This window comes from Equus asinus, chromosome X, assembly GCF_041296235.1.
Source record: "Equus asinus isolate D_3611 breed Donkey chromosome X, EquAss-T2T_v2, whole genome shotgun sequence".
NCBI lineage: Eukaryota > Metazoa > Chordata > Mammalia > Perissodactyla > Equidae > Equus > Equus asinus.
In genome coordinates, this window is record NC_091820.1 from 2,890,989 (window position 1) to 2,918,157 (window position 27,169).

General features: G+C 38.4%; 1 protein-coding gene across 2 annotated transcripts; it reads left to right on the forward strand.

The window, feature by feature from the left end:
• The first annotated feature begins 315 nt into the window (after positions 1–315).
• On the forward strand, positions 316–9,612 carry LOC106826473 (odorant-binding protein-like). Of its 2 annotated transcripts, XM_044768198.2 has the most exons (8): positions 316–448; positions 1,107–1,246; positions 3,548–3,568; positions 4,825–4,895; positions 7,001–7,111; positions 8,080–8,181; positions 8,394–8,443; positions 9,408–9,612. In XM_044768198.2, exons 1-7 carry the CDS (start codon positions 368–370, stop codon positions 8,411–8,413), a joined length of 546 nt encoding a protein of 181 aa, XP_044624133.2. In that variant the 5' UTR covers positions 316–367; the 3' UTR covers positions 8,414–8,443; positions 9,408–9,612. The 2 variants fall into 2 exon arrangements, with proteins under 2 accessions (XP_044624133.2, XP_044624134.2); XM_044768199.2 differs by lacking the exon at positions 7,001–7,111.
• Positions 9,613–27,169: the final 17,557 nt, after the last annotated feature.

Here is a 27,169-nt window from a genome sequence, read left to right on the forward strand (position 1 = left end):
CAGGTCTTAGAATACTTATTCCATTTTGGAACTCAGGATCTAAGAGGATACATATTGCGGTCCTTCAAATACTTCATGTGCATTGTGATCTCTCACTTAAGGTAAAGGTCAAACACACAGATAAATTTATGCTTCTCTTAAAGCTAATCTCATCATGAAAATAACAGAATGCCATGAAAGCTCATCACTGCCAACCAGGTATTATAAGAAGGGTTTTACATAACCAAGGTCTTATGATTCACAACCGCTGGTTCATTATGTGTCATGTCAACAGATCAATACTATAAAAAGTGCCACAAATTGTATGCTCTCTAACAACCAGCGCACACTCAGCTTCTCCAGAGGAAGGACGACAAGTGCCAACAAGATGAAGATTCTGCTGCTGACTCTTGTACTTGGTGTGGTTTATGCTGACCAGGACCCTCAGTCTGAGACTGATTACTCACAGGTAACAAGGGTTGGCTGGTCTGAGAAGAGGGCTTGGAGGTGTATGTGTGTGTGTGTGTGTGTGTGTGTTTGTGTGTGTGTGTCCCTTTTGGGGTTGTTATATGTGTATCCAAATTTATGTGCACCTAAGCCTAGCAATTTACCTCCATCCCAGAATCACTCTATTAATTGCTCCTTACACATTTCTACTGCACTTGTCTAACATTGATTCTGCATTGTCTATATTGTCTATTAACTGGCTCCTTACATATTTCTACTGTATTTGTCTAACATTGTCTCTGCCTTGTCTATATTGTCTATTAATTGGCTCCTTACATATTTCTACTGTACTTGTCTTATATTGTCTCGGTATTGTCTATATTGTCTATTAATTAGCTCCTTATGCAGTTCTATTGTCCTTGTCTAAGATGGAGAACCAGCCAGAGAACTGTTGAACTGGAGTTTTGTTTTGATAACAGAACTCAAGCTATTTCAGAAATATTTCCATTTCTTCTTTTACCCTTGACTTGGGTTTTCACATTATTTTATAAACCTTGCTTTGTTTAATAAAGATAGACAGTTTAGTGCTGATGTAAAAGGGAAAGAAAACACATGATGGATGACGTCAGAAAAAGTAAAAAGAGCATGACTAAAATTTCTGAAGGGAACTTTGCTTTTAGTTTTCAGGAGAATGGAACACCATTTACGGCGCAGCCAGTAACATAGAGAAGATCAGTGAGAATGGACCATTCAGAGCTTTTATGCGTACACTTGATTTTAACAGTGCAGGTGACACAATCCACTTCACGTTTTTTGTCAAGTAAGTAAAAACACAGAATGAAAACACATATAAATGTTCGACCCTGAGAGAGGGTCTGTCCAACTTCCACATTTGTGTTGAAATATCTGGATTATGTTCAAGAACGCGAGTCTCTGAGTTGTTTGTTTAGAAGGGGCTTTGTAGTTGTCATGTCAGTTCCAGCACTATCCTCTAGAGGATGCCCTGGAAGATTTGCTTGGAAGGCACAGAGTCACAGAAGCTCCACTAGAATAATTCGATTAAAGAAAAGAGGGACAAAAGCAGCCAAGAGGACATAGATTCCTCAAACTCTACAGTTCCTACTACTAGCCTGAATCTTTTACGTATAATTTGTAAAAGGTGGTTCATATTTGGGGGATCTGTGCTCACAGTAATTTTTAATCATTACTAAATTCATTAAAGCCTTCATTGCTTCAAAGGTTATATACCAAATGCTCACCATATTGCAGGCATTTTATTAAGAACTCAAATGTCTTACTTCACTTAGCATAATATCCTCTAGATCCATCCACGTTGTTGCAAATGGCAGACTTTCATTCTTTTTTATAGTTGATTAATATTCAATTATATATGTTATATATATATTATATATATGTAAATATATAAAACATGTTCTTTATCTTTCATCTGCAGATAGACACTCAGGTAGTTTCCATGTGTTGGCCATTGTAAATAATCATTTACTCAGGTGTTAAGGAAATAATGAATAGGGCCATGCAACTATGTAAAAATACATGGAGGTAATTGTACAAGCTGAGATTTAGAAAGAAAATTAGAGTGAGTTCTGAGGAATGTTATATGTTAAAGTATTAGTTTTAACTCTCCACACTAGAAATGAGTCTCTACTGAAGTATGCAGTCAAAGTCTACTTCTTTCTGATTATGCTTCTCCCATGAACTCTTGAAATGTGGAAGAAACAAGGTTTTGAGTCTCAAATTTAATTGTGAAGTTTCAAAGCGACCATATAGATCCATGAATATGCCTTTAAGCCAAATGGGAATATATACGGAATTATAGATCAATGTCTCTCTCACAGACACACAAAGACACAGACACACACACATTTGAAATTATTGCTAAATTAGTAACACCTGTAATCACATATGCTGACAATACTGCCCAGAAAGAACAATGGTTTCTGCACTAAAATTTAAGTTTAAGTAGAAGAATCCTAGGATAATGACATGAAGCAGGAGAAATCACTGAAGCCATGAAATGTAGGGCATGCAAAAGCATAATTTTGGGCTAAGAGATCTGTAGCCCATAAGATTAAAATATGTATTTATATTGTAGGCGGAAAGTAAAATGTTAATTTTTCCTTTTTGTAATGATTCAAATCCAGATATAATTGCATAGAGAAGTAAGGATCGCTTAATATTTCAAAAAATTTTGGCAGTATAAAGAAAAGGAAATTTGGAAAGAAGTAACTCTAGGAGGAAAAAGAAGATTTGAAGGAAACATTTCCATACTTATAAATACCTCACAAACTTACTGGCTGGAAGAAATTTGTGATAAAAGGGCCGAAAGTAAAGTGACAAAGTTAGGAATTGGGAAGAAATTAGACTTTAAGTGAAAGGAAGTACAATTTTTCCCAATGAAAATAATTTAGGGCAGATTCAAGAATAATTTGCTATAAGAAATTGAATGAAGTCTATTTCTCAAACTTAACTTCTAAATATGTAGGGGGGATTCAAGAATCTCTCTTGGGGCTGGCCTGGCGGCCCAGTGCTTAAGTTCACGCGCTATACTTCTGTGGCTCAGGGTTCCGACAGTTTGGATCCTGGGCGTGGACTTAGCATCATTCATCAGGCCATGCTGAGGCGGTGTCCCAAAAAGCACAGCTAGCAGGACCTACAACTAGAATATACAACTATGTACTGGGGGGCTTTGGGAAGAAGGAAAAAAAGGAAGATTGGCAACAGATGTTAGCTCAGGGCCAATCTTTAAAAACAACGACAAAAGAATCTCTTTCTCTCTCCCATCACTTTCACACCCTCACGCAAACACAGACACATATTTTGAGGAATAAAACCATTAAGAAAAAAAATAAGAGGATTATGCTTGGAGAGACTGGCTTATAAACATATATAATTGACTATATATTATATATAAGTGATTGCATACATATAATCAAAATATATATACACACACATATATCCTGTCCCAATATATCTGTCAGTTTTCAGTAAGTTTTTTAACAATACTGGATTATCTTTTTGTTTGTCATATTAACAATTTTTGTGTCCTCTGTTTAATTGACTTTACATGTGGCCATTGATTTTGAAATCAACTTTACTGAAGTGGATTTACATGGAGTTACAGGTACCTTCTTGAAAGGTGTTGTTCGATGAGTTTTGACATGTGTGTACACCTGGTTCACCACTGCCACAGCCAAGATATAAAACTTTTCCATCACAGCAGAAAGTTCCCTTTCTTTTCCTCCCCATTAAATGTCTTGCCTCTGACATAGACAACAACTCATCTGCTTTTTCTTACCTGTTCTAGAACTTTGTGCGATGGAATTATATACTATGCATCTTTCTCCACCGCTTCTCTCACTCAGCGTAATGCTTTAATAATTTATCTACATGGCTGCACAAACATGTGGTCACTTATTTCATTGCCAATTTGGATAGGAGAAATCCGTACATTTTCCAGTTGTTTGGCAATGTTGTTTTCACAGTGTGATTATTCAGAATAACTTGGATGTGAATAGCTCTGTACTATCTTTGTATTGGCATACATTCTCACTTCTCTTGGGTAGGAGTGGAATTGCTGCATAATCGTACTTGTGCATATTTAATAATGTACAATAATTTATTCAATTTTAGTTGGATTGCTTCCCCTTATATTATTTGTGTTGTATGCATTCTTCATATATGTCAAATACATGTTCTTTGTAATGTTCATACACAGAGAGACACACACTTTTGTTATATATGTGACATATATGTGGAATTATTATATATCTTTGTGTACATAATTTATCATCATATATGCACATATCATGTGTATGTGTGAGTTTGCTTTTATGTGTGTGTAGGGCGTTTGTACATATATATGTGACTTTAATTTTCATTAAGCTGTTTTCACATAAGTAGCTTCTGTTTTGATTAAATTAAACCAGTAATGTTTTTCTTGTGTTTATCGTACTTTTTTTCTTTATTATCTTATCTAAGAGATCTTTCCCAGGGCTGTGAGAAGCACTAAGGCCTATCTTGATAGCTATACCCCTCAGTTTTGAGAAAACATTTAAAACAAAGACTTGTATTCTTCCTCATTCTTCTCTAAAATTTTATATTTCTCCATGTTTTCTTGGCTTTAAACACAACCTGTTTGGTATCTGCAGCTTGTCTTTGGAACTGCCGCTCTGACTCCATGTGTCGAAAAAGACATTCTGGCCACCGGAGAGTTATTTGATCATGGACAACATAGTCCTTCTCTTTTGAAAGGCTCAGTGTTTATAGGCAGCAAACTGATACCAGACACAGGGTCATATGAGGGTGAAACAAAGTCTGAATTATACATCTAATTCTTATTATTTTTATCAATCAACTTAAAGATGTTTTCTTTTTAAGGGTTAATGGACAATGCAGAAAATTATCTACTGTGGCAACAAAAACAGCAGAAAATGCTTACATTTGTGATTGTAAGTATGAGTATTGTACCGACAAAAGTATATTAGGGTTGAAATCTGACATCTTTTCAGAACTCCATATATCAGAATTCTAGTTCTACTAATAACTAGTAGTGTGACCAGGCACAAGTCCCTAAATTTTCCAAGCACCTTATTTTGTCATGTGCAAAGGGTTCAATCATAGGATGTTGAGGACTCTTTCCAATTTTGCATGTTATTCAATGATGAACTGAGAGTATGTTCTGAGAACTTTTATTTCATAAGGTTTTCAGATAGATGAAAACGTTTCGCGACAATTTAAAATGATCTTAGGAACTAATGTGCAATGGGTCTTTCTTGAGTTAAATATCAATGTCATTTTGCTTTAACAGAATACATTTTTAAAATTAATCTTAAAGCACCTTAATCCCACTTAATGTATGGTTTGACTTACCTAAAACCCAAACAAGTCACAGTAATTTAAACACTAAGCACATTTCTTCATAACCAGGGTTTGTGTTAAAAGCAAAGGAGATATTCATTGAGATTTATATTTCTGTAATCTTTTCAAGGACCTCAAACAATATCCCGATTTTAAAAGTTCTAATGTTTAATTAATCAATTAAAATTAAAATGTACATAAATCTGTGATTCCAACCCTTGCCTAACAAAAGAAATAGCACACTGGCTCTGCAAGGAACACACAAATAAGTAAAATACATGTGTGACATTTTGTCCTACACATTCATCAGTATTTCACCTTTTATATTACCAATAGACATTTTGAATTAGGATTTCATTTTGCTTATCCCTATATTATTTGCTTCTTTGTCTGAATCATCAATGTTTTCTACCATTTCCCTATAATTGTCTCCATTCTTGTAGTCCTTTTTACATGGATTTGAGATGGCAAGTTAAGGAGGAAGAGAAAAGAAGTGAGCTGCCGTTATTGTAGAGGCCTCTTGGAAGCGAGGAATTGCAAACTACTCAGGTTCTATTTTGTCGAAAATAATGTATAATCATAACAAACACAATAGCAGCAGTGGCCTTAATAGCAACATGACACTCAGAAGATATATTTACTTTCATTGCCTCCATAACCTGCATTACCTTTATAAACCTATTTAGCGAGATTTTCTGCAGAAGCCTCCTTTATAAAACCATCGCTATAACATATTTGGTTTTAAAAATCTGAAGACATGCATAAAATGAGATTTAAATTGTCCCCATCTAACCCAAGACTCAAAGACTTACAGGGGGCTTATGCAAGATTTACCTATGAAACTTGGAAGTTGTACAACTGCTACTTAGTCTTTGGCATGGTAGACTGACAATAGCAGTGGGAAACACAAATTGGCGTAGTTTTAAATCAAACCCTGACAAGTGATTCAAATGTGGTGCTATGTTATGGCTTGAAGGGAGAATGGATGTTAGAGGGTTTATTGATAGTGCAAAGTACATCAGCACTTATTCTTTTCCCTATAAACATGGCAGAGCGGATGGGCCTTAGCCAGAGAGATGGAAATACAACGTCCAGGTGGGATCTGAATTGTCTAGTTGGCACAGCCTGCATATTCACACAAGTACAATTGCCTTAATATTAAGTTGAACATGTTAGTGGCAGCTATAAATTTGTGAAGTAACACATCTAGATTGAGGGGCAAATGAAATTCAACAATTTACATGAAATGTTTAGAAGGTTGCCTGGTACCAGGGAGGTACTCAGTACACAGTTGCACAATGTTTTCAATGGCAAACTGATTTCAGTGCTAAAGAGAAACAAATTAATTGTTTGGATAAGAGAAATAAAAAGAACTTTTAAAGTTGAAGTTCATAATATGCCATATAACAACAGGCTCAGGTTGTTTACAGAAATGCTGGCTTCATTGGAACATGTTTTAGAAAATATTTTAGTCTACTAGAAAATAAGGAAGATTTCATTGCATAGGAAGGGGGCAATAAAGAAAATTCTTCCCTACTTTTCCTGCTGTCAATATCAATTTTAACATTCACTATACTGTTGGAGTGAGATCAACATAGTAATCATTGTTACCAATATGCCAAGTAATCCAGGATAAATCTAATCAACAGTAAACTAATTAACGTGAGGCTATATACATATATCTTCTCTCTCACAGATGCAGGCAAAACTGAAATCCACATTCTTCATTTGTCACAAAATACTATCATAACTCATTTTCTCAATGAGGATGAAGAAGGCCTGGTCACTGACATAGTTGCATTCTTTGGTATGTGTTACATCCTGGCCATATTTCCATTGTCATTGTCATATAACATTTACATTGTCAGTATTTCTATTCTGAAAATCAGCATGTATTGACATCATTCATTATTAAGGGTACAAGGTCTAGGGCTGTGTGTTCACTGAATTAAGTACCTACAATGTAACCTAGAAAGAAAGGTGAAAAGAAGAGCTGGGAGGGGTGGGAGATAGAAGCTCCTCAGGACTTTGAAAATAATTTCCATTTGTTAAAGTTATAACAATTGCATTTTTGAAAAAAAATTTCTTAACAGGTCAACTGATTCTAAGCCATGACTATATTCAAGTTGACCTCAATTCCTTCACTTTATGACAGTTTTTCAAATACTTTTTAAGCCTTGGACCTGAAGCTTTTCAAATAAATCTTGATCATGTTTCATCGTTCCAAAGCATTGTTCTCATGAAACTTGAGAATCTCACCCCCAGAATAACCACAGAGGGCCACTGAGGGTGTGTTTTAGCCATGGGGAGAGTAGGGTTCAACTTGGAAAAAGTAAGGGTAGAAGTGTGGGTTCCTAAGAGGAAAAGTTGTCACCCATTGCTACGTGTGCCAGGGCTGACGTTTCTCTGGAAGGCGAGAATCAAGTTTCCACTTTATTTGGGTCCAGCACAGGGCACGAATGTTGGGTATAGGTTCCAAGAAGGTGGCAGAGAGGCAGGAGATGAGCTAGTCCAGAGGGCCTGGGCCCAAAGTTCATAGCGCTCCTGATGAGGCTTCGGAGTTCGGCTGATGCTGCAGAGTCAGACTGGGACTAATTCCTTTCAGGGACCTAAGTCAGGCAGCAGACACTGTGACACGGCAAATGGTAACTACGTGAGACTCTGTGAAATTATTCCACACGAAGAACTGATTTGTACCTTCGCTTTTCTCAATCATGGATCCAGAAATTCTTAGTTCCTTGGGAAAATCTGTGCTTTATGTATGGTGATTTTCAGGCAAAGGAGAAGATATTCAGCAGGAAGATATTGAGAAGTTCAAGGAGGCAGTTAGAGAAAAAGAGATTCCAGATGAAAACATTGTGAATATCATCAATATTGGTAATGTGACTATATTTTTTTCCTGAATATATCATTTACCTGCAATGTAACTACACTATTGGGAAATAAATTGATTCATTTTAAATTTCCTCTTCTATAAAGTATCTTTTATAAAATCTGTTATTTATGAGAAGGAAAACCTTAGAAATACTGAACAATGATATTGATCAGTGGCTCTTTTTCTCCTGTTTCTTTTTTTTCCCCATCCTCAGACGACTGTCCAAGTGAATGAAAACAGGGACTTGAAGACCTCCAAAATGTTGTAAGTAAAAGTACCTGCTATTAGTGCCGATATCAAATAATTTAACAAGCATACATTGTGACTTTATATGGGCCATATTTTCTAAGTTAGTATTTTTGTCCAAATTACTTAAATTATGTCGCTGGAGAACATTTTTTCTGCTATATTAGGTTGTTTTGCTCCTCTAGAGCCCTATTAAAGTGCGAATTGGTTGAGCTGGCTAATGTTGAAGCAGTTTTGGTGTCAAACCGTCATCAAAGAAGAACCACGCAAATGATATACATTTAGAGAGAAGGAGGAATTACCAGAAGTTGGTAGGGACAACTGGAAAAATAATTAGTTTTCCACTCACTCCTGAGTTCATGGTTGCCAGTGTATGTCACTGCTCCCGGAGAAATGGACTTAAAGAGAACTCACCATACCTGCAATCACAATCTTGAATTTTCCATAACCATGACAGCCACATGGGAGGCCTTCCAACCACACTCCGTGAAACATGGGTTCAACTTATATTCCCCTTCTGAAGATGGTTTCCTTAGAATGTCATCTTTAAACCTCCTAAAATGACATAGCCTCAAACAATAACATTGATCTAGGCTGAAAGCAAACAAAAACATTAGATGCCAGGGTGAATATAATGAATGGAAGCCACAGACCCTTTGGAATTAAAGGAAAGGAGTGTAACTGAATCACAGATCCTGTAAATCATTTTCAGACGGGCCTTCCCCATGAAATGTATCGTCAATCATGACACTCCCGGAATGTGTCCTAACCACAAAAAGTCCTACCATGTGTGCCTCCTTGGACAAATCCCATATGGATCCTCTCACAGCCCAGAGATGGAGAACACTAGGTTCCACAAAGAAGTTGTCCACTGCGTTAAGTAAAAGCTCCTCTAGTCCTTGACACCCTGCTTCCTGACACTCACCCCGTCAGGCTGTCACACGGTTAAGTCATCCTTTTATCCTGTTTTACTCACCTACAGAACCTGTCACTGAGGACCAGGCGTATCATCTCTATGGAATCAAGATCAACAATCTGAAGAAAATATTTCCTGTTCCTGTCTAACATCAATTTTCTCTCTTCATAAACATACTATCTTTCCCATTTCATCTCTCCCAGTCACTATGTGGTGTTCTATGTGGTGTTACTGAATTTCTGAGTGTTTAAATAAAGTGATTTACTATGTACACAGCACATGTGTGTCTGGGCAGAAAGTCACCTAATTTAAAAAAAAAAAAATTCACTTAAATAAAGCTATCCAGGAAGATGCACCTTTAAGAGAACTGATGTCCCCAAGAGACAATTCTATTTAGGATTAAATAGAGAAGTCCAAGAGCTGTCAAGGTGAGAGAGACAGACGGTATATTCCCACACTGGGAGGGGGCGAGGGTTATGGATATTTTTACTGTTGTGGGATGAGGCATTCTGGTCAAGAAACAAGTCCCTAGGAAGCATCTTATTCACAACAGGGAAGGAACCTGGGTCCTCCGCACTGAGATTTATACAGAGATAGCCTAAAATGCCATGTATCATAATTGAGGGGGAATCAGTATCACACCACCATCACCTGTGAAGTTGAGTGGAAAATCTGGTATTTCTGTATGATAGTATCAGTAGTAAGCTAAGATGGGGCAGCAGCCGAGACATGGTCAACTCATAGGGTCGGAAGGTCAGTGTAGGGCTTAGAGAAACAACACCACGGAGACTTCAGTTAGAGAGCTGCAGCTGAAAACACATTACTCAACATCTAAAGAAGGTATGCCACCTAACTGTGCTTCACAAAGCAGAAGACAGAGGATTTCCAAGGAATGGCCATTCTCACTGTAGCAGGCAGAGCACATGGATCGACTATCCAGGACACACAAGGAGTTTATCATCTAAGACATCCAGCTCACTGGATACAGGACTTATTATAAAGTGTGGGCCAAAGTTCAGAGACATGCTCCACACACTAGGAAGATAAAAGTAGAGCTAAGCAATATTTAACAGAACAAATAATGTTTTAGTTACTGAAACAGACATGGCCTCCACATGGGCTACAGTTTGCAAAACTCAATGGCATCCATAATGAAGATTATTATGGATTTAGGTGGAAGTTTTGGAGATGTCAAGGGCAGGGTTTGAATTCCCCCTCTGGCATAAAAGATTGTATGCATTCAGAGTTCTAACTCTGGTCATCAGAGTGTGTCTGGAAATGCTGAATTGGGTGGTTCGATATACACTTAGGCCATAAAATAGAAAGTGAGTGAGGTAAATCTAACCTGAATATCTGAAGGGATGTTCAAAGGCAACACGTGGCATAAACAGTTTAAAAATTGTGAAATATTATATATGTGTGTGTGTGTGTGTATGCATGAGTAATATAAGTAAGAAAAAAGGGGTTATCACCACAAATCCTACTGAAATCAGGAGAATAGTTGACAAAGATATTCCAACAAATTTGACACTTTGGATGAAATGGACACATTTCTTGAAAGATGTGGCGCCAAAGTTGACACAAGATGAAATAGAACATTTCCATAGTCCTGTAATTATTAAAGCAATTGAATCTGCCATCATAGAACTTTCCATAAAGAAGTTGCAGGTCCAGAAGATTTCACTAGCAAATCTTTTCAAGCATGCAAAGAAAGAGCATGAAACTTAGACAAAGTTTTCAGAAAGACAAGATGAGGGAAGACTGTCCTACCCCTTTTATGAGGTCAGCATAGCCTAAATCCCCACATCTGACACAGATGTCTGTACAGACATGATCATATGAGTTCATATGGAAGTACTTTCCATCCCAACTTGCTCCTTTCTCCCTCTGACCAGCATTAGGTTCTCCCAAAAGGTTGATATAAATTCTACCTATACATATGCATGCAATTTCATTAACACACAAACCTAGTAATATATCAGACTGCAGTTTTTGTTTCACACAGACATAAGATCAGAAACAAAATACAAAGAGAACCATGTCTCTGTCTTTCTCACATAGTAATCATTTCAGCGATTATTCATATGTTGATTCATGGAGATCTAATTTTTTTATTTTACTTTCTTACATTTTCCATGTTGAATGTGTCATAACTACCAGACCGTTAAATTTATTTTTAAATATTCTAACAGTATAAAACACAGACCAGTGAATGATTTTTATATTTATCTATTATTTTAAAATTTCTATAAATGGAAATGCCTTATGAAAGTGAATGCTTGGTTAGAATTTTGATAGGTAGAAGAAAACTGATCCCTCAAAATATCTTTGTATTTTCTGTTCTCACTTCCTACCTTGTTCTTCCTGGAGATATATATTTAACTTACCCTTCCAACAATCGTCAGAGCTTATCTCACAACCCTTCCCTATGGAAACGGTGTCGACTTCTGAAATTGGAGACCCCTCCTACGCCAGCACACTCCACGTTCTTACATTGTTCATTTTTTTTTGTTTTATCCGAGAATTAGAAACAGGTGATATAGTTGGCAAATACTGGGTAGCTTGTGTGTATTTTTTTTATTGAAGCAACATTGGTTTATAACATTTTATAAATTTCAGGTGGGTGAATATCACTATATTTTGATGCCTGTTTGTATTCTGTCTTCTTTCTCCGGAAGATAACCTCACTGGATCATGAACTGAGTCTGTCTGTTCCCAGCTGAATTTTGAGGTTAGGCTGTTGTGCGCACATCATACGCACTAAATCAATATTCACTGAACACTGGGCAAACCCTGGATAGTAGGAATCTTACAGAACACACTTTCTTTTTTGTTTGTTTGTTTGCTTGTTTTTGGGGAAGATTAGCCCTGAGTTAACCACTGCCAATCCTTCTGTTTTTGCTGAGGAAGACTGGCCCTGAGCCAACATCCATGCCCATCCTCCTCTACTTTATACGTGGGACGCCTACCACAGCATGGCTTTTGCCAAGTGGTGCCACGCTCGCACCCGGGATCCAAGCCAGCAAACCCCGGGCCGCCGAGAAGCAGAATGTGTGAACTTCACCACTGTGCCACTGGGCCAGCCCCCACACTTTCTTTATAAGGCATACTTGAGTAAGTGGATGGTTTATTGGACTCTATGATATCTTCTAGTATGTTACTGTAAGAGAACAAGACAAATCAAGTCATTCTTCAGAGAACTGCGTCCTGTTCTGTCACTGAGTGCATCCAACTTGAGAAGGGCCAGTATGTGAATCCCTGTTGCTGACATGGGCTTTGGCTTCAAACATGGCACAAGTCAAAACTCAAGAGGAGGGTGTAAAAAAGCAATTTCTATTTAATTGACATGAAATGTTTTGATAATGGACTATGTCTCAAAGCTGACTGACTAAAATATCACCACAGGAACAGAGGGCCCAACATTAAGTAAAACAAATGGAGACTCTGAAATTAAAAAGAGAACAAACTGAACCAACTGAACCACCTGAAAAACACTAACACACAAACATGAAACCAAAGGTAAACACTGGCAAGAGACAGTGGGACCTTTCTTTCTGGAAGCTGCCCTCTCTGACATTTGTAGGATGTCATACCTAGTCTGTCCATATCTGTTTGCATAACTCTAAGTTTCCAGAAGTTTCGAAAAAAGCTAGGAAGTTCATGGAATAGGTCAGATTTTTGTATACGTTTCTTTTTCTGTCCACATGGTTGGCTTTGAGGGAATCTCAATGGCCAGCATGGCTGAAGGAAAGCTCCAAGGAGTGAGGCTTTCTAGGAAGAAAATTCGAGATGAGGTGATGATGTGGCTTCTTATATTCACATTTCATGTTCATCTGTGCTTTGGCTGGGCTGTTTGCCACCTCAAACTATTTCCAAACAACATGATATTTAGTGGGAAAATGGTGATGCTTTCCTTAGTCAGACCCATGAGGCATCCTTAGAAGATATAGTGAAATGTAAGTATTTGATAGAGGCATCTCGATTTTCTGTTAATCTATTTCCGGAGGCACTTCCCTAAATACCAAGTTGCATATCTTCCTTTCTTCTTTATACAGCATTCCCTTTTGTCGTATTGAACCCCTCATGACTCTCTTTCTCTTTCTTCATGTGTCTCAGGTAAAACTAGTCATACAGATGGGATGCTGCTTAACTCCTACTTCGTTCTAAACACCCCTAGGTCAGCCTACGCCTGCCTTCTAGAGCCTGGCTGCATCGCCCAACTGACTGTGCTGACAAGAATTCCTTCTATTTCAGCTATACTCCAGTGAGTTAAATTGAATGTCTCTTGGGCATGGCCCCAGATTCTGGGTTCTTAACTGCTACTTTGTTATTTTTTTCACAAAGAAATGTCCCTGTTATACGGCAGCATTGCCCATATTTGCCCAATCGAATTAAAAAAAAAAAAAACCCTGAGACATACACTGACACATTCATTCACCAGCTCGAGGCACTAGGATGCAGCCAAAGCCTAAGCTTCAAAGACTATGACACTGTGGAATTTACTCTTTAGTGCATAGCGACTGGATATGAGAAAAAAAGTGAGTATGAAGTTGGAAGGGGAAGGGAGCTTTGCACATTGTCGGGATGGGCAAGCATCTGAGTCATAAGCAGTCCAGTGTGGCCGGACCAGAGGGACAGAGAGGAGGAGTAGCTGCAAATGGGTGAGGAAAAGAAGCAGATCATGGAGGGATGTGCAGGCCATTACAGGAGCTGGGGATTTATCCAGTGTGAGCGGGACAGGTTACTATATGTTAACCCAGATTTCTCAACTTTGGCCTCTATGACACTTGGGGATGAACAATTCCCCATTATTAGGGGCTGTCCAGTGCATTGTAGGATGTTTAGCAGGATAATTATTCTCTACCCACTAGATGGAAGGCATACCACCCCTCTCCCATAGCGACAGCCAAAAATGTCACCAGACATGTCCAAGTGTCTCTTGTGGGTGCCACAATGACCCCTGGTTAGAAACCAAGACCTTGTAAACAGTGTTAGACAGCCTTCCCCAGATCGGGTCAAACTGAACTTTCTGCTTCAAGCCTAGAAATCTGCATGGGAAATGAGTACCCCAGAGAACTCTGAAAACAGGGCAAGCTTCAGAAATGGATATCCACTGAAGTGTGCAGATGCAGTCAAAGTCTACTTCTTTATGATTATGCTTCCCCTATGAACTCATGAAATACAGAAGAAACAAGGTTTTGATTCTCAAATTTAATTCTTAAGTTTCAAATTGATCATTTAGATTCATGAAAATTCAAGTGAGAATATTTTAGGAATTATAGATCAATGTCTCTCTCTCTCACAGAAACACAGAGACACAAACAGTTGAATTTTACTGCTTAATTAGTAACACCTATAATCGCATATGTTGACAATATTGCCCAGAAAGAGCGATTATTTCCACACTAACATTTCAGCTTATGCTGAAGAATCCTAGGATAAAGACACGAAGGAGGAGAAATTGTTGAAGCAATGAAATGTCAGGTATCTAAAAGCACCATTTCGTGCTAAGAGATCTATTGCCCATAAGATTAAAATATGTATTTATATTGTAGGTGGAAAGTAAAATGTTAATTTTTGCTTCTTGCAGTCCTTCGAATCCAGATATAACCATATCGAGAAGTAAGGATAGGTTAAACTTCAAAAGGGTCCAGCAGTATAAACAGAAAATTTGCAAAGAAGCAACTCCAGGAGGAAACAGAAGATTTGAAGGAAACATTTACATACTTAGAAATACCTGAGCAGAGTTACTGGCTGGAAGAAAGTTGTGAGAAAAAGGCCGAAAGTAAAGAGAGAAAATCAGGAACTGGGAAGCAATTGGAATTGAAGTGAAAGGGGGTACAATTTTTCCTATGGAAAAACAATTAAGCACAGATACAAAAAAAAATCATTTGTTATAAGAAACTGAAGGAAGTCTATTTCTGAAGACCTCATGTCTAAAGACATAAGAGGGATTTGAGAATCTCTCTCTCTTTCTCCCTTCACGTACACACGCTCCTGCAAACACAGACACATTCCGAACAATGAGGACATTAAGAATCAAACTAAGAGGATTATGCTTGGAGAGACTTGTTTATAAACATATATAACTGATTATATACCATATATAATATATAAATGATTGCATATATGTAACCAAAATATACACACACACACACATATCATATCGCGATAGATACTCCTGTCAGTTTTCAGTCACTTTTTAAGAATACTGGATTCTCTTTTTGTTTGTCATATGTACCGTTTTTGCATCCTCTGTTTAGTTGACTTTGCACGTGGCCACTCTTTTTGAAACCAACTTTATTAAATGTGTTTAGATGGAGTTATATGCACCATTTTGAAAGGCGTAGTGCCATGAGTTTTGACATGTGTGTACACCTGTTTCACCACTGCCATAGTCAAGATATAGAACTTTTCCATCACAGCAGAAAGTTCCCTTTCTTTCCTTCCTCATTGAATGTCTCCCATCTGACATAGTCAACTAGTGATCTGCTTTTTCTCACCTGGTCTAGAACTTCATGCAATGGAATTATACGCTATGCATCTTTTTCCACCGGTTCTCTCACTCAGTGTAATGCTTTAAAAATGTATCCACGTGGCTGCATATACAAGTAGTCACTTTTTCCTTTGCCAATTTGGATATATGAAAATTGTACATTTTCCAGTTGTTAGGCAAAGTTGTTTTCACGGTGTGGTTATTTTGAATAACTCTGATGTGAATAGCTCTGTACTATCTTTATGTTGGCATACATTTTCATTTCTCTTGGGTAGGAATGGAATTGTTGCATTACAGTATTTATGCATATTTAACAGTATTCAATAATTTATTCAATTTTATTTGGGTTATTTCACCTTATAAAATGTGTTAAATGCACTCTTCACATATTCCAAACACATGTTCTTTGTCATGTACATACACACAGAGACACAGAAGGGCTTTTGTCACATATGTGGCATGTATATGTAATTAATATATATATTTTGTGTATGCAATGTCCACATATCATATATGCACAGCATATGTTTTTGTGTGTTTTCATTTGTGTGTGTGCAGTGTGTTTGTATACATACATGTGACTTTGTGTTTAATCTTCTTTAAGGTGTTTTCACATAAGAAGTTTCTGTTTTGTTTAAATTAAACCCGTAATTTCTATCTCCTCTTTGTTGTGCTTTTTCGGCCTATTATGTTATCGAACAGATCTTTGCCAGGGCCGTGAGAAGCACTAAGGCCTGTCTTGATAGCTATACTCTTCAGTTTCGAGAACAGGTTTCAAACAGGGGCTTGTATTTTTCCTCCATTTCTTCTAAAATTTTAGATTCCTCCATGTTTACATGGCTTTAAACACTACCTGTCTGGTATCTGCAGCTTGTCTTTCGAACTGCCGCTCTGACTCCATGTGTAGAAAAAGACACAGTGGCCATCTGAGAGTTCTTTGATCGTGGACAAAATGTTTCTTCTCTTTCTCTTTTGAAATTCACAGAGTTTACAGGCACTAAAACAATACCAGATACAGTTTTGCATGAGGGTGAAACAAAGAAAGTCCAAATTGTATATCAAATTCGTTTTATTTTTATCAATCAACTTAAAGATGTTTTCTTTTTAATGGTCAATGGACAATGTACAAAAATAACTATGGTGGCAACAAAAACAGAAGGAAATGTTTATATTACTGATTGTAAGTATGTGTGTTACTGAAAAAAATACATTAGGGTTGAAACCTTGGCCTCAACATCTTTCAGAACTCCACGTATCAGAATTCTAGTTCTACTAACGATTAGCAGTGTGCCCCGGCACACGTCCCTAAACTTTCAAAGCAACTTATGTTGTCAGGTGCAAAGCGTTCGATCCTAGGATGTTGAGGACTCTTTCCAAATCTGAGTGCTATTCAATGACTGACAGAGAGCAAGTGCTGAGAACTTTTATTTCGAAAGGTTCTCAGGTACATGAACACATTTCAAATAATTTAAAACAATCTTAGGAGCTAACGTCTAACTGGTCTTTCTTGAGTTTAAATATCAATGTCATTTTGCTTTAAGAGAATACATTTTTAAAAATAATCTTTAAATATCTTAATCCCTTCAAGGTATGGTTAAAACCCAAACAAGTCACAGGGATATAAACACCAAGCACGCGTCTTCATAACCAGAACTAGTGTTAAAACCAATGGAGATGTTGGTAAGATTTATATCTCTAAGTTCTTTTCAGTAACCCCCAGAAATATCCCAAACTTTAAAGTCTAATATTTAAATATTTGATTAATATCTAAATGTACAGAAATCTGTGGTTCCACCCTTTGCCTAACATAAGAAATAGCACAGTGGCTGAGCAAAGAACAGATAAATAAGTAAAATATATGTCTGACGTTTTGTCTTACACGTTTATCTGCAACTCTCCTTTTATATTACCAGTAGATACTTTAACAATTATGATTTCATTTTACTTATCCCTATATTATTTGTTCCTTTGTCTGAATCATCAATGTTTGCTACCATCTTTCCTATAATTTTCTCCATTCTTATCATCCTTTTTACATGGATTTGACACAGCAACTTAAGGATGGAGAAAACAAAGTGAGGCGGGCTTATTGTACAGGCCTCTTGGGAACGAGGAATTGCAATCTACCCAGCTTCCGCTTTGTAGAAAATAATGTGTAACCACAACAAGCACAATACGAGCAGGGGCCTCAATAGCAACATGACGCTCAGAAGACATATTTACTTTCATTGCCTCCATAAGCTGCATTACCTTTATAAACCTAACTAGCAAGATTTTCCGCAAAACCCCCCTTTGTCAAAATATTGTTATCACATATCTTGTTTTAAGAATCTGAAGAGATGCATAACATCAGATTTAAATTGTCCCCATGTAACCCGAGACTCAAGGACTTAGTGGGCTTGGGTGGAATTTCTATACTTGTTTGGGGCTATGGCAGTTTGAAGGTGCTTCAACTGCTACTTAGTCTTTGGCATGGTAGACTAATGATGTTTCAGCAGAAACACAAATGGGCACAGTTTTAAATCAAATCCTGATGAGTGATTCAGATAAGGTGCTATGTTATGGCTAGAAGCGAGAATGGATGTTATAGAATTTATTGACAATGCAAAGTAGATCAGCACTTATTCTTTTCCCTATGGACATGGCCGAGTGGATGTGCTCATGTAGAGAGGTGGATGTGCAAACTCCAGGTGGGAGGTTGATTAGCTTGTCACTGCCTGCATATTCTCACAAATACAACTGACTTAATTCTAAATGAGGTTGTGTTATGTTCGAGGCAGCCATAAATTTAAGGAAAACATCTAGATTTAGAGGCAGAGGGAATTCCACAATTTACATGAAATGTTTAGAAGGTTGCCTGCTACAGGGTAGATACTCAGTACACGGTTACACAATGATTTCGATGGTAAATTGATCTCAACCCTAAAGAGAATTTAACTCACTGCTTGGATAAGTGAAATACAAAGAATTTTTCAACTTGAATTTGATAACATGCCATATAACAACAGGCTCATGTTGTTTAACGAAATGTTGGCTTCACTGGCATACATCTTTTAGAAAACATTTCAGTAGACTAGAAGGTGAGAAATGTTTAATTGTACAAGAAGGTGGCAATAAGGAAAATTCTTCCCTACTTTTCTTTGTGTGTGGAGGAAGATTGGCCTTGAGCTAACATCTGTGCCAGTCTTCCTCTATTTTATGTGGGACGTTGCCACAGCATGGTTTGATGAGTGGTGCTAGGTCGGCACCCAGGATCCAAACCTGTGAACCCCGGACCACCGAAGGTGAGTGCACAAATTTAACCACTACGCAATGAGGCCTGCCCCAACTTTCCTACTTTTCTTGCCAACAAAATCAATTTCAACATTCACGGTACTGTTGGGTTGAGGGAAAGATCAACATAGTAATTATTGTTACCAATGTGCTAAGTAAGCCATAATAAATCTAATCAACAATAAATTAATTAAGCTGAGGCAATATACATCTCTCTTTCTCTCAGAAATGCATGTAAAAATGATGTCCAAATTCTTCATTTGTGAAAAAATGCTATGATAGGATATACTCTCCATGAGGATGAAGAATGTCTGGTCACCAAAATAATTGCATTGTTTGGTATGTGCTACATCATGACCATATTTCCATTGTCATTGTCACATAACATTTCTATTGTCAGTATTTTCATTCTGAAAATCAGTATGTACTGTCATTATTAACTATGAAGGGTACAAGGTATAGGTCTGTGTATTCACTGAGTTAGGACCCTGGAATGTAATCTACAAAGAAAGGTGAGAAGAAGAGCTGGTAGGTGTGGGAACTATCAGATCATCAGGCCTTTAAAAATAATTTCAATCTGTTAAAATTATAACAATTAAGTTTTATGAGAAATAATTTCTTAAGAGGCCAACTAATTTCAAGCCATGGCTTTATTCAAGTTGACCCCAATTCCTTAATTTTATGACCATTTTTCAAATACATTCTAAGACTTGGACCTGAAGCTTTTCAAAGAAACCTTGATCAAGTTTTAGTCCTTCCATCGATGACGTTTAGTTCCTCCAACGCATTTTCCTCATGAAAGCTGACAATTTCAACCCCGGAACAATCACAAAGGGGCACAGAAGGTGTGCTCTAGCCTTGGGGATAATAGATTTCTGTAAGTAAAAAGTATCAGAAGAGGTGTGGTTTACTAAATGAAAAGTTGACACCCATTACTACCTGTGGCAGGGCTGATGTTTCTGTGGAAGAAGAGAATCAAGCTTCCACTTTATCTGGGTCCTGCACAAGGCGTGGATGTCAAGTATAGCTTCCAAGAAGGTGGCAGAAAGGCAGGAGATGAGCTAGTCCAGAGGGCCTGGGCCCAAAGTTCATGGCGCTCCTGATGAGGCTTCGGAGTTCGGCTGATGTCGCAGAGTCAGACTGGGACTAATTCCTTTCAGGGACCTAAGTCAGGCAGCAGACACTGTGACACGGCAAATGGTAACTACGTGAGACTCTGTGAAATTATTCCACATGAAGAACTGATTTGTACCTTCGCTATTCTCAATCAAGGATCCAGAAATTCTTAGTTCTTTGGGCAAATTTCTGCTTTATGTATGGTGATTTTCGGCAAAGGAGAAGATATTCAGCAGGAAGATACTGAGAAATTCAAGGAGGCTACTAAAGAAAAGGAGATTCCAGAAGAAAACATTGTAAATATCATCAACATTGGTAATGTGACTATATTTCTTTCCTGAATATATCGTTCACCTGGAATATAAATATACTATCAGGAAACAAATTGATTAATTTAAAATTTCCTCGTCAATAAATTATCTTTTATATAATCTATTATTTAAGAAAAAGAAAACTTTAGGATACAGACAAATGGTATTGATCTGTGGCTCTTTTTCTCCTGTTTCTTTTTGTTTCACCCTCACACAACTGTCCTACAAGTGAATGAAAACAAGGAGTTGAACACGTCTGAAATATTCTAAGTAAAAGTGACCTGTTATTAGTGCTGCTAAAAGAAAGATTTTCTAAGTAACTATTTTTGTCCAAATTACTTAAATTATGGCAGTAGAGAACTTTTATTCTGTTATATTAGGTTATTCTGCTTCTCTTGAGCCCTATTAAACTGCAAATTGGTTCAGCTGATTAATGCTGAAGCAGTTTTGGTGACAAAAAATTATCATGCAAGAACCACACAAATGAGACGCATTTAGATAGAAGCAGGAATTGCCAGAAGCTGGTGGGGACAATTGGAAAAATAATTAATTTTCTACTCAGTCCTAAGTTAATGATTCTTCCTAGATGTCACTACTTCATGAGAATTGGACTTAAAGAGAAGTCACCAATCCTGTAAATACAATGTTTAATTTTACATAATCATGAGAGTCACATTGAGGGCCTTCCAATCAGATTCTCTGAAACATGCTTCCGATTTCTTTTACCTTCATAAGATGATTTCATTAAAGTATGTTCTTCAACTTCCTAAAATGTCATAGCCTCAGAAAGTGACATTGATCTAGGCCAAAGTATGCTTGGTTGTTTTGTTTGTCTTCTTTTGAGAAGAAATGAGGAAAAAAGCACCCAAAACATTAGCTTCCTGGGTGAATACACTGTCTTGAAGACACAGACGCTTTGGAATTAGGGGGGAGAAGTGTAACTCAGATCCTACAAACCATTCTTATAGGCCTTCCCCATGGGATGCAGCCCGAATCATGACACTCCTGGAATGCATCCTAACCACAAACAGTCCCACCATGTGTACCTCCTTGGAAAAATTCCAAATGGATCCTCTCATACCCTAGAGATGGAAAACATTAAGTTCCACCTGGAACTTGCCCACTGGGTTAACTGAAAGCTCCTTCTAACTTTGACGCCACACTTCTTGAGCCTCTCACCCCTGTCAGGCTGTCATACAGTCAACTTAACTTTTTATCCTGATTCACTCCCCTAGAGAACCTGCCATTGAGGATCAGCGCATCAACTTCTCTATGGAATCAAGACCAACAATTGGAAGAAAACTTTACTTGGTCCTGCCCAACATCATCTTTCTCTCGTCATAGAAATACTCTCCTTCCCATTTCATCTCTTCCAGTCACCATTCCTGTCTTGTATGGTGTTATGGGATTTCTGAATGTTTAAATAAATTGATTTAATATGTACCCTACACGTGTGTCTGTGTAGAAAGTCACTTAATTTTAATGATACACAAATATTCACTTTAAATACAGCTATCTAGGAAGATGTGCCTTAAATAGTATTGATGTCCCATAAGAGACAATTCCGATTAGCATTAAATACTGAAGTCCTAGAGGCCTCAAGCTGAGAGGGACAAAAGGCATAAACCTGCATAGGGAAGAAGAGAGGGTTATGGGTATTTTCATTGTCATGAGATGAGGTAGTCTCATCAAGAAAAAGTCCTTAAGAAGCATCCTATCATCACAGGGAAAGGATGATGTGTGCACTTCACTGAGATTTACACAGTGATAGTCTAAAATGCCATGTATCATAAGTGAAGGTGAATCAGTATCACACCAACATTACCTGTGGAGTTGAGTGGAAAAGCTGGTATTTCTTTACAATGAGATCAGTAGTAATCAAATGGGACAGCATGTGAAACAGCGTCAACTCACAGGGTTAGAAGGTCAGTGTAGGGTTTAGAGAAACAACACCATGGAGACTTCAGTCAGAGAGCTGCAGCTGAAAACACACTACTCAACATCTAAAGACGGTATGCCACTCCATTGTGCTTCACAAAGCAGAAGACACTAGGATTTCTAAGGAAAGGCCATTCCCTCTGTAGCAGGCAGAGCACATGGATCAGTGATCCATAATACACAAGGTATTTATCAACTAAGACACCTAGCACACCGGATACAGAATTTATTCCAAAGTTTGGGCCACAGTTCAGAGCCAGGGTCCATACACGGGGAAAATAAAAGGAGAGCTAAGCAATATTTAACAGGACAAATAACGCTTTAGGTACTGAATCAGACATGGCCTCCACATGGGCTAGAGTGTACTAAGGTCACTGGCATCAATAATGAAGATTATTATGGCTTTGGCTGGAAGTAATGGAGATGTCAAGGGCCGGGTTTGAATTCTCCCTCTGGTATAAAAGATTGTATGCATTCAGAGTTCTGGCTCTGGTCATCAGAGTGTGTCTGGAAATGCTGGATTGGGTGGTTGGATGTACACTTAGTCCATGGAATAAAAGTGAGAGATGCAAATCTAACCTGAATATGTTAAAAAATGTTGAAAGGCAAGACCTGGCATAAACAGTTAAAATTGTGAAATATATCTATGTGTGTGTGTGTGTTTGTGACCAATATTATTAAGGAAAAAGAAGTAATGACTACAAATCCTACTGAAATGAAGATCTCTGAAAGAGAAAATTACAAGTAAACTTACGCCAACAAATTTAACACTTTGGATGAAATGGACACATTCCTTGAAAGATATTGTACCAAAATTGATGTAAGCTGAAACAAAAAGTTTCCATAGTCCTCAGTCTGTTAAAGAAATTGAATCTGCCCTCATAGAATTTTCCATAAAGTAGTTGCAGGTCCAGAAGATTTCACTCGTGAATTCTTTCGAACATGCAAAGAAAGAGCACAAGACTGAGACAAACTTTTCAGAAAGAGATGATGAGGGAAGAATGTCCTACTCATTTTATGAGGTCGGCATACCTAAATCCCCACATCCAACAAAGACATCTGTACAGACATGATCATATGAGTTCACATGAAAATATTTTCTATCACAACTTGCTCCTTTATGCCCCTGACCAGCATTAGGTATCCTCAACAGCTCAGTATAAATTCTACAGAAGCATGCATTTTCATTAACACACAAAACTACTACTATATTAGACTACAATCTTTGTTTTACACTTACCTAACATCAGAAATAAAATATAAAGAGAATCAATTTTTGTCTTTCTCATATAGTAATTCTTTTTTTTTTTTTTTGGAAGATTTGCTCTGAGCTAATTGCTGCCAATCCTCCTTTTTTTGCTGAGAAAGGCTGGCCCTGAGCTAACATCTGTGCCCATCTTCCTCTACTTTATACATGGGACGCCTACGACGGCATGGCTTTTGCCAAGCGGTGCAATGTCCACACCCGGGATCTGAATTGGCGAACCCTGGGCCACCGAAGTGGAACGTGTGAACTTAACCACTGCGCCACCGGGCCTGCCCCTCTCACATAGTAATCTTTTTAGAGATTATTCGTACTTTAATTCATAGAGATCTAATTTCGTATTTTAATTTGTTACATTTTCCATTTTGAATCATAGCTACCAGACTGTCAAATTTACTTTTAAATATTTCAACATTATAAAAAACAAACTAGTGAATGATTTTTACATGTATTTATTATTTTAAAGTTTGATGAGACATTTCAGGAAACCTCTTAACAAAGTGAACACACATTTAGAATTTTAATAAATACAACCATCTTGTCCCTTCAAAACACCGTTGTATTTTCTGTTCTCACTTCTCACCATGTTCCTCCTGGAGATACATATGCAAACTACTCTTCCAACTACTGTCAGAGCTTTGCTCAGAACCCTTCCCTATGGAAACAGTGCCCCTTTCTGAAATCAGAATCCCTGCCCGGTACACTCCATGTTCTTACCATGGGTTATTTTTCATGCGAGAATTACAAACAAGTGATATATTTGGCAACTTCTGAGTAGCATGTTTGTATTCTGTCTCCTTTCTTTGGAAGTTAACCTCACTGGGTCATGAACTGAGTCAGTCTGCTTTCCTCCTGAATTTGGAGGTTAGGCTGTTGTGAGCACATCACATGCACTAAATCAATATTCATTGAACACAAGACAAACCCTGGATAGTAGGAATCTTACAGAACACATTTTCTTTATAACGGATACTTGATATGTTTATGGTTTATTACATTCTACAATATTTGCTAGCATATTACTGCAAGAGAACAAGAAAAACCAAGTCATTCTTCAGAGAACTGAGTTTGGTTCTGTCATTGAGTACATACAACTTGACAAGGACCAGTACTGGAGTCACTGTGCTGTCATTGACTTGTGCTTCTAACATGGCATGAGGTAAAACTCAAGAGGAGGGTGGAAAAAGCAATACTTATTTAACTGATCAGTATCTTGATAGAGGACTATGTTCTGAGACGGACTGACTAAAATATCACCACAGGGAGATCTCATCAAGATGGCAGCGTAAGCACTCTGAACTCATCCCCTCCCACTAACACAACAGGGTTACAACTATTTTTGGAAAAAATATCCTTGATAGAAAACTGAAAACTGGATAAAAAGAACCCCCACAACAAGGGACAGTCCTGCCGAAGGCAGAAGAGGCAGAAATTCCTGCTGGAGAGGAAAAAAGCCACTTTTAGAAGCAGTGGAGCTTTTCAGCTGGCCAGGCAGGAGCCACCCTAAGGTACGTAGCCCTCCCTGGAGGAGTGAGGTCCTCAGCAGGGGCAATACTGCTATAAGCATCCTTCAGACTCAGCCCAACTGAGACAAGGGTCTTACTATCTGGCTTTGCTGGCTATTAACTGCAGCAAGGATACACCCAGAAAAGCTATCGGCTGAAAGCCCAAAAGACCTGGGTCTTAAACGGCCCAAGCACAAACTCACTCTTTGCAGCAACCTAAAATCACCAGAGAGAAGGCTGACAGTCCTTTGGTGAAACGAGACTCACCTGGGGGGCTCTGGGGGCATCTTGGTGAGAGGAGGGACCTCTCTGGAGACTGAGACATTGGTGGGAGCCATTGTTCTGACCTGGTCCAGGCGTGCTGACACAGACCCCAGAGGACACCACTGAGGTTCGTCCTCTGGCCTGTTAGCCCAGGGGTCTGCCACACCCACTAGAGCACAAAGTTAATCCAGTTCAGCCAGGGCAGGCAGCCCACCCTAGGGACCAGTCCCACCTAACAGCAAGCCCTGAGGCTACTTTTCATCCTGAATTGACTGGGTGCCTTGATCCTCTACAGGCAGGCAAGTATGTCTACCTCTGTGGGGCAGGGCCTGTGTGAGGACTAGGTCAACTGTGGGGGGCATTGGTGGAGAGGTGGGGGACTCTGCAGTGTGGCGTCAGGGTACACTCCAGGGGGTTGGGAATTGTGCATGGACCAGGACTGTGTTGATGGTGTGTGTGCTCCTGTGGGGGTGAGGCTTATCAGTGGCAGAAGACCTGTGCTTCACAAACAGCCATAAAAAGGACCAGCACCACCTTTCAAAGCTTGAAACAATTGAGTGCTCCTGAGCCTAGGTACAGCCCCAGTCAGGTGCACTCCTAAGAGAACTGACAACAGCCTTGTAGGCCTGAGGCCTATAGCAACTGTAAGCCCCTGAGCCTAGCAACCAGCTACACTGGATACCTACCCAATTAAGAGGAAAACTGCAACAGGAGTGTGTTGATAGACTTTGTAGCCAATGGTGCTGAGGCTCCCCAAACCAGATTTACAAGCAGCTGGCCAGGGAAGGAAAGACTAGACTCCCTGGGTATCTGCAGTTACAGCAACCCTGCTACAGCAGAAAGACACAAGAAGCCCACAAACGGGACACTCCTGGATCATGTGGACTGGTGACGAGAGGGAAGCACACTGCTGGGCCTCATAAGGCATCTCATGTATAAGGCCACTTCTCCAGGATCAGGAGACATAGCTGACTCACCTAATACATAGAAATAAGCACAGACAAAGAGGCATAATGAGGAGACAAAGGAATACTTTCCAAACAGGGGAAAAGTACAAAACCCCAGAAAAAGGACTAAATGAAACAGAAACAAGTGACCTACTCGACAAAGAGTTCAAATAAAATATCATAAGGATGCTCACAGATATGGGGAGAAGAATGGATGAACACAGTGAGCACATCAGCAAAGAGCTGGAAGATATAAAAAAAAATCAGAAATGAAGAATACAATACTGGAAATGAAAAATTCACTAGAGGGACTCAATAGCAGAATAGAGGATGCAGAAGAACGGATCAGTGAGCTAGATGAAAGACTAGAGGAAATCACCGAAGCTGAACAGAAAAAAGAAAAAAATAATTAGACAGAATGAGAACAGTCTAAGGGAACTCTGGGACAATATCAAGCATGCTAACATTTGGATTATAGGTGTCCCAGAAGGAGAAGAGAGAGACAAAGGGGCAGAAAATTTATTTGAAGAAATGACAGCCTAAAATTTTCCTAACCTGAGGAAGGAAACAGACATGCAAGTACAGGAAGCACAGAGAGCTCCAAACAAGATAAGCCCAAAGGGGCCCATACCAACACATATTATATTTAAAATGTTCAAAATTAAAGATAAAGACAGAAGCCTAAAAGCAGCAAGAGAAAAGCCACAAGTGACA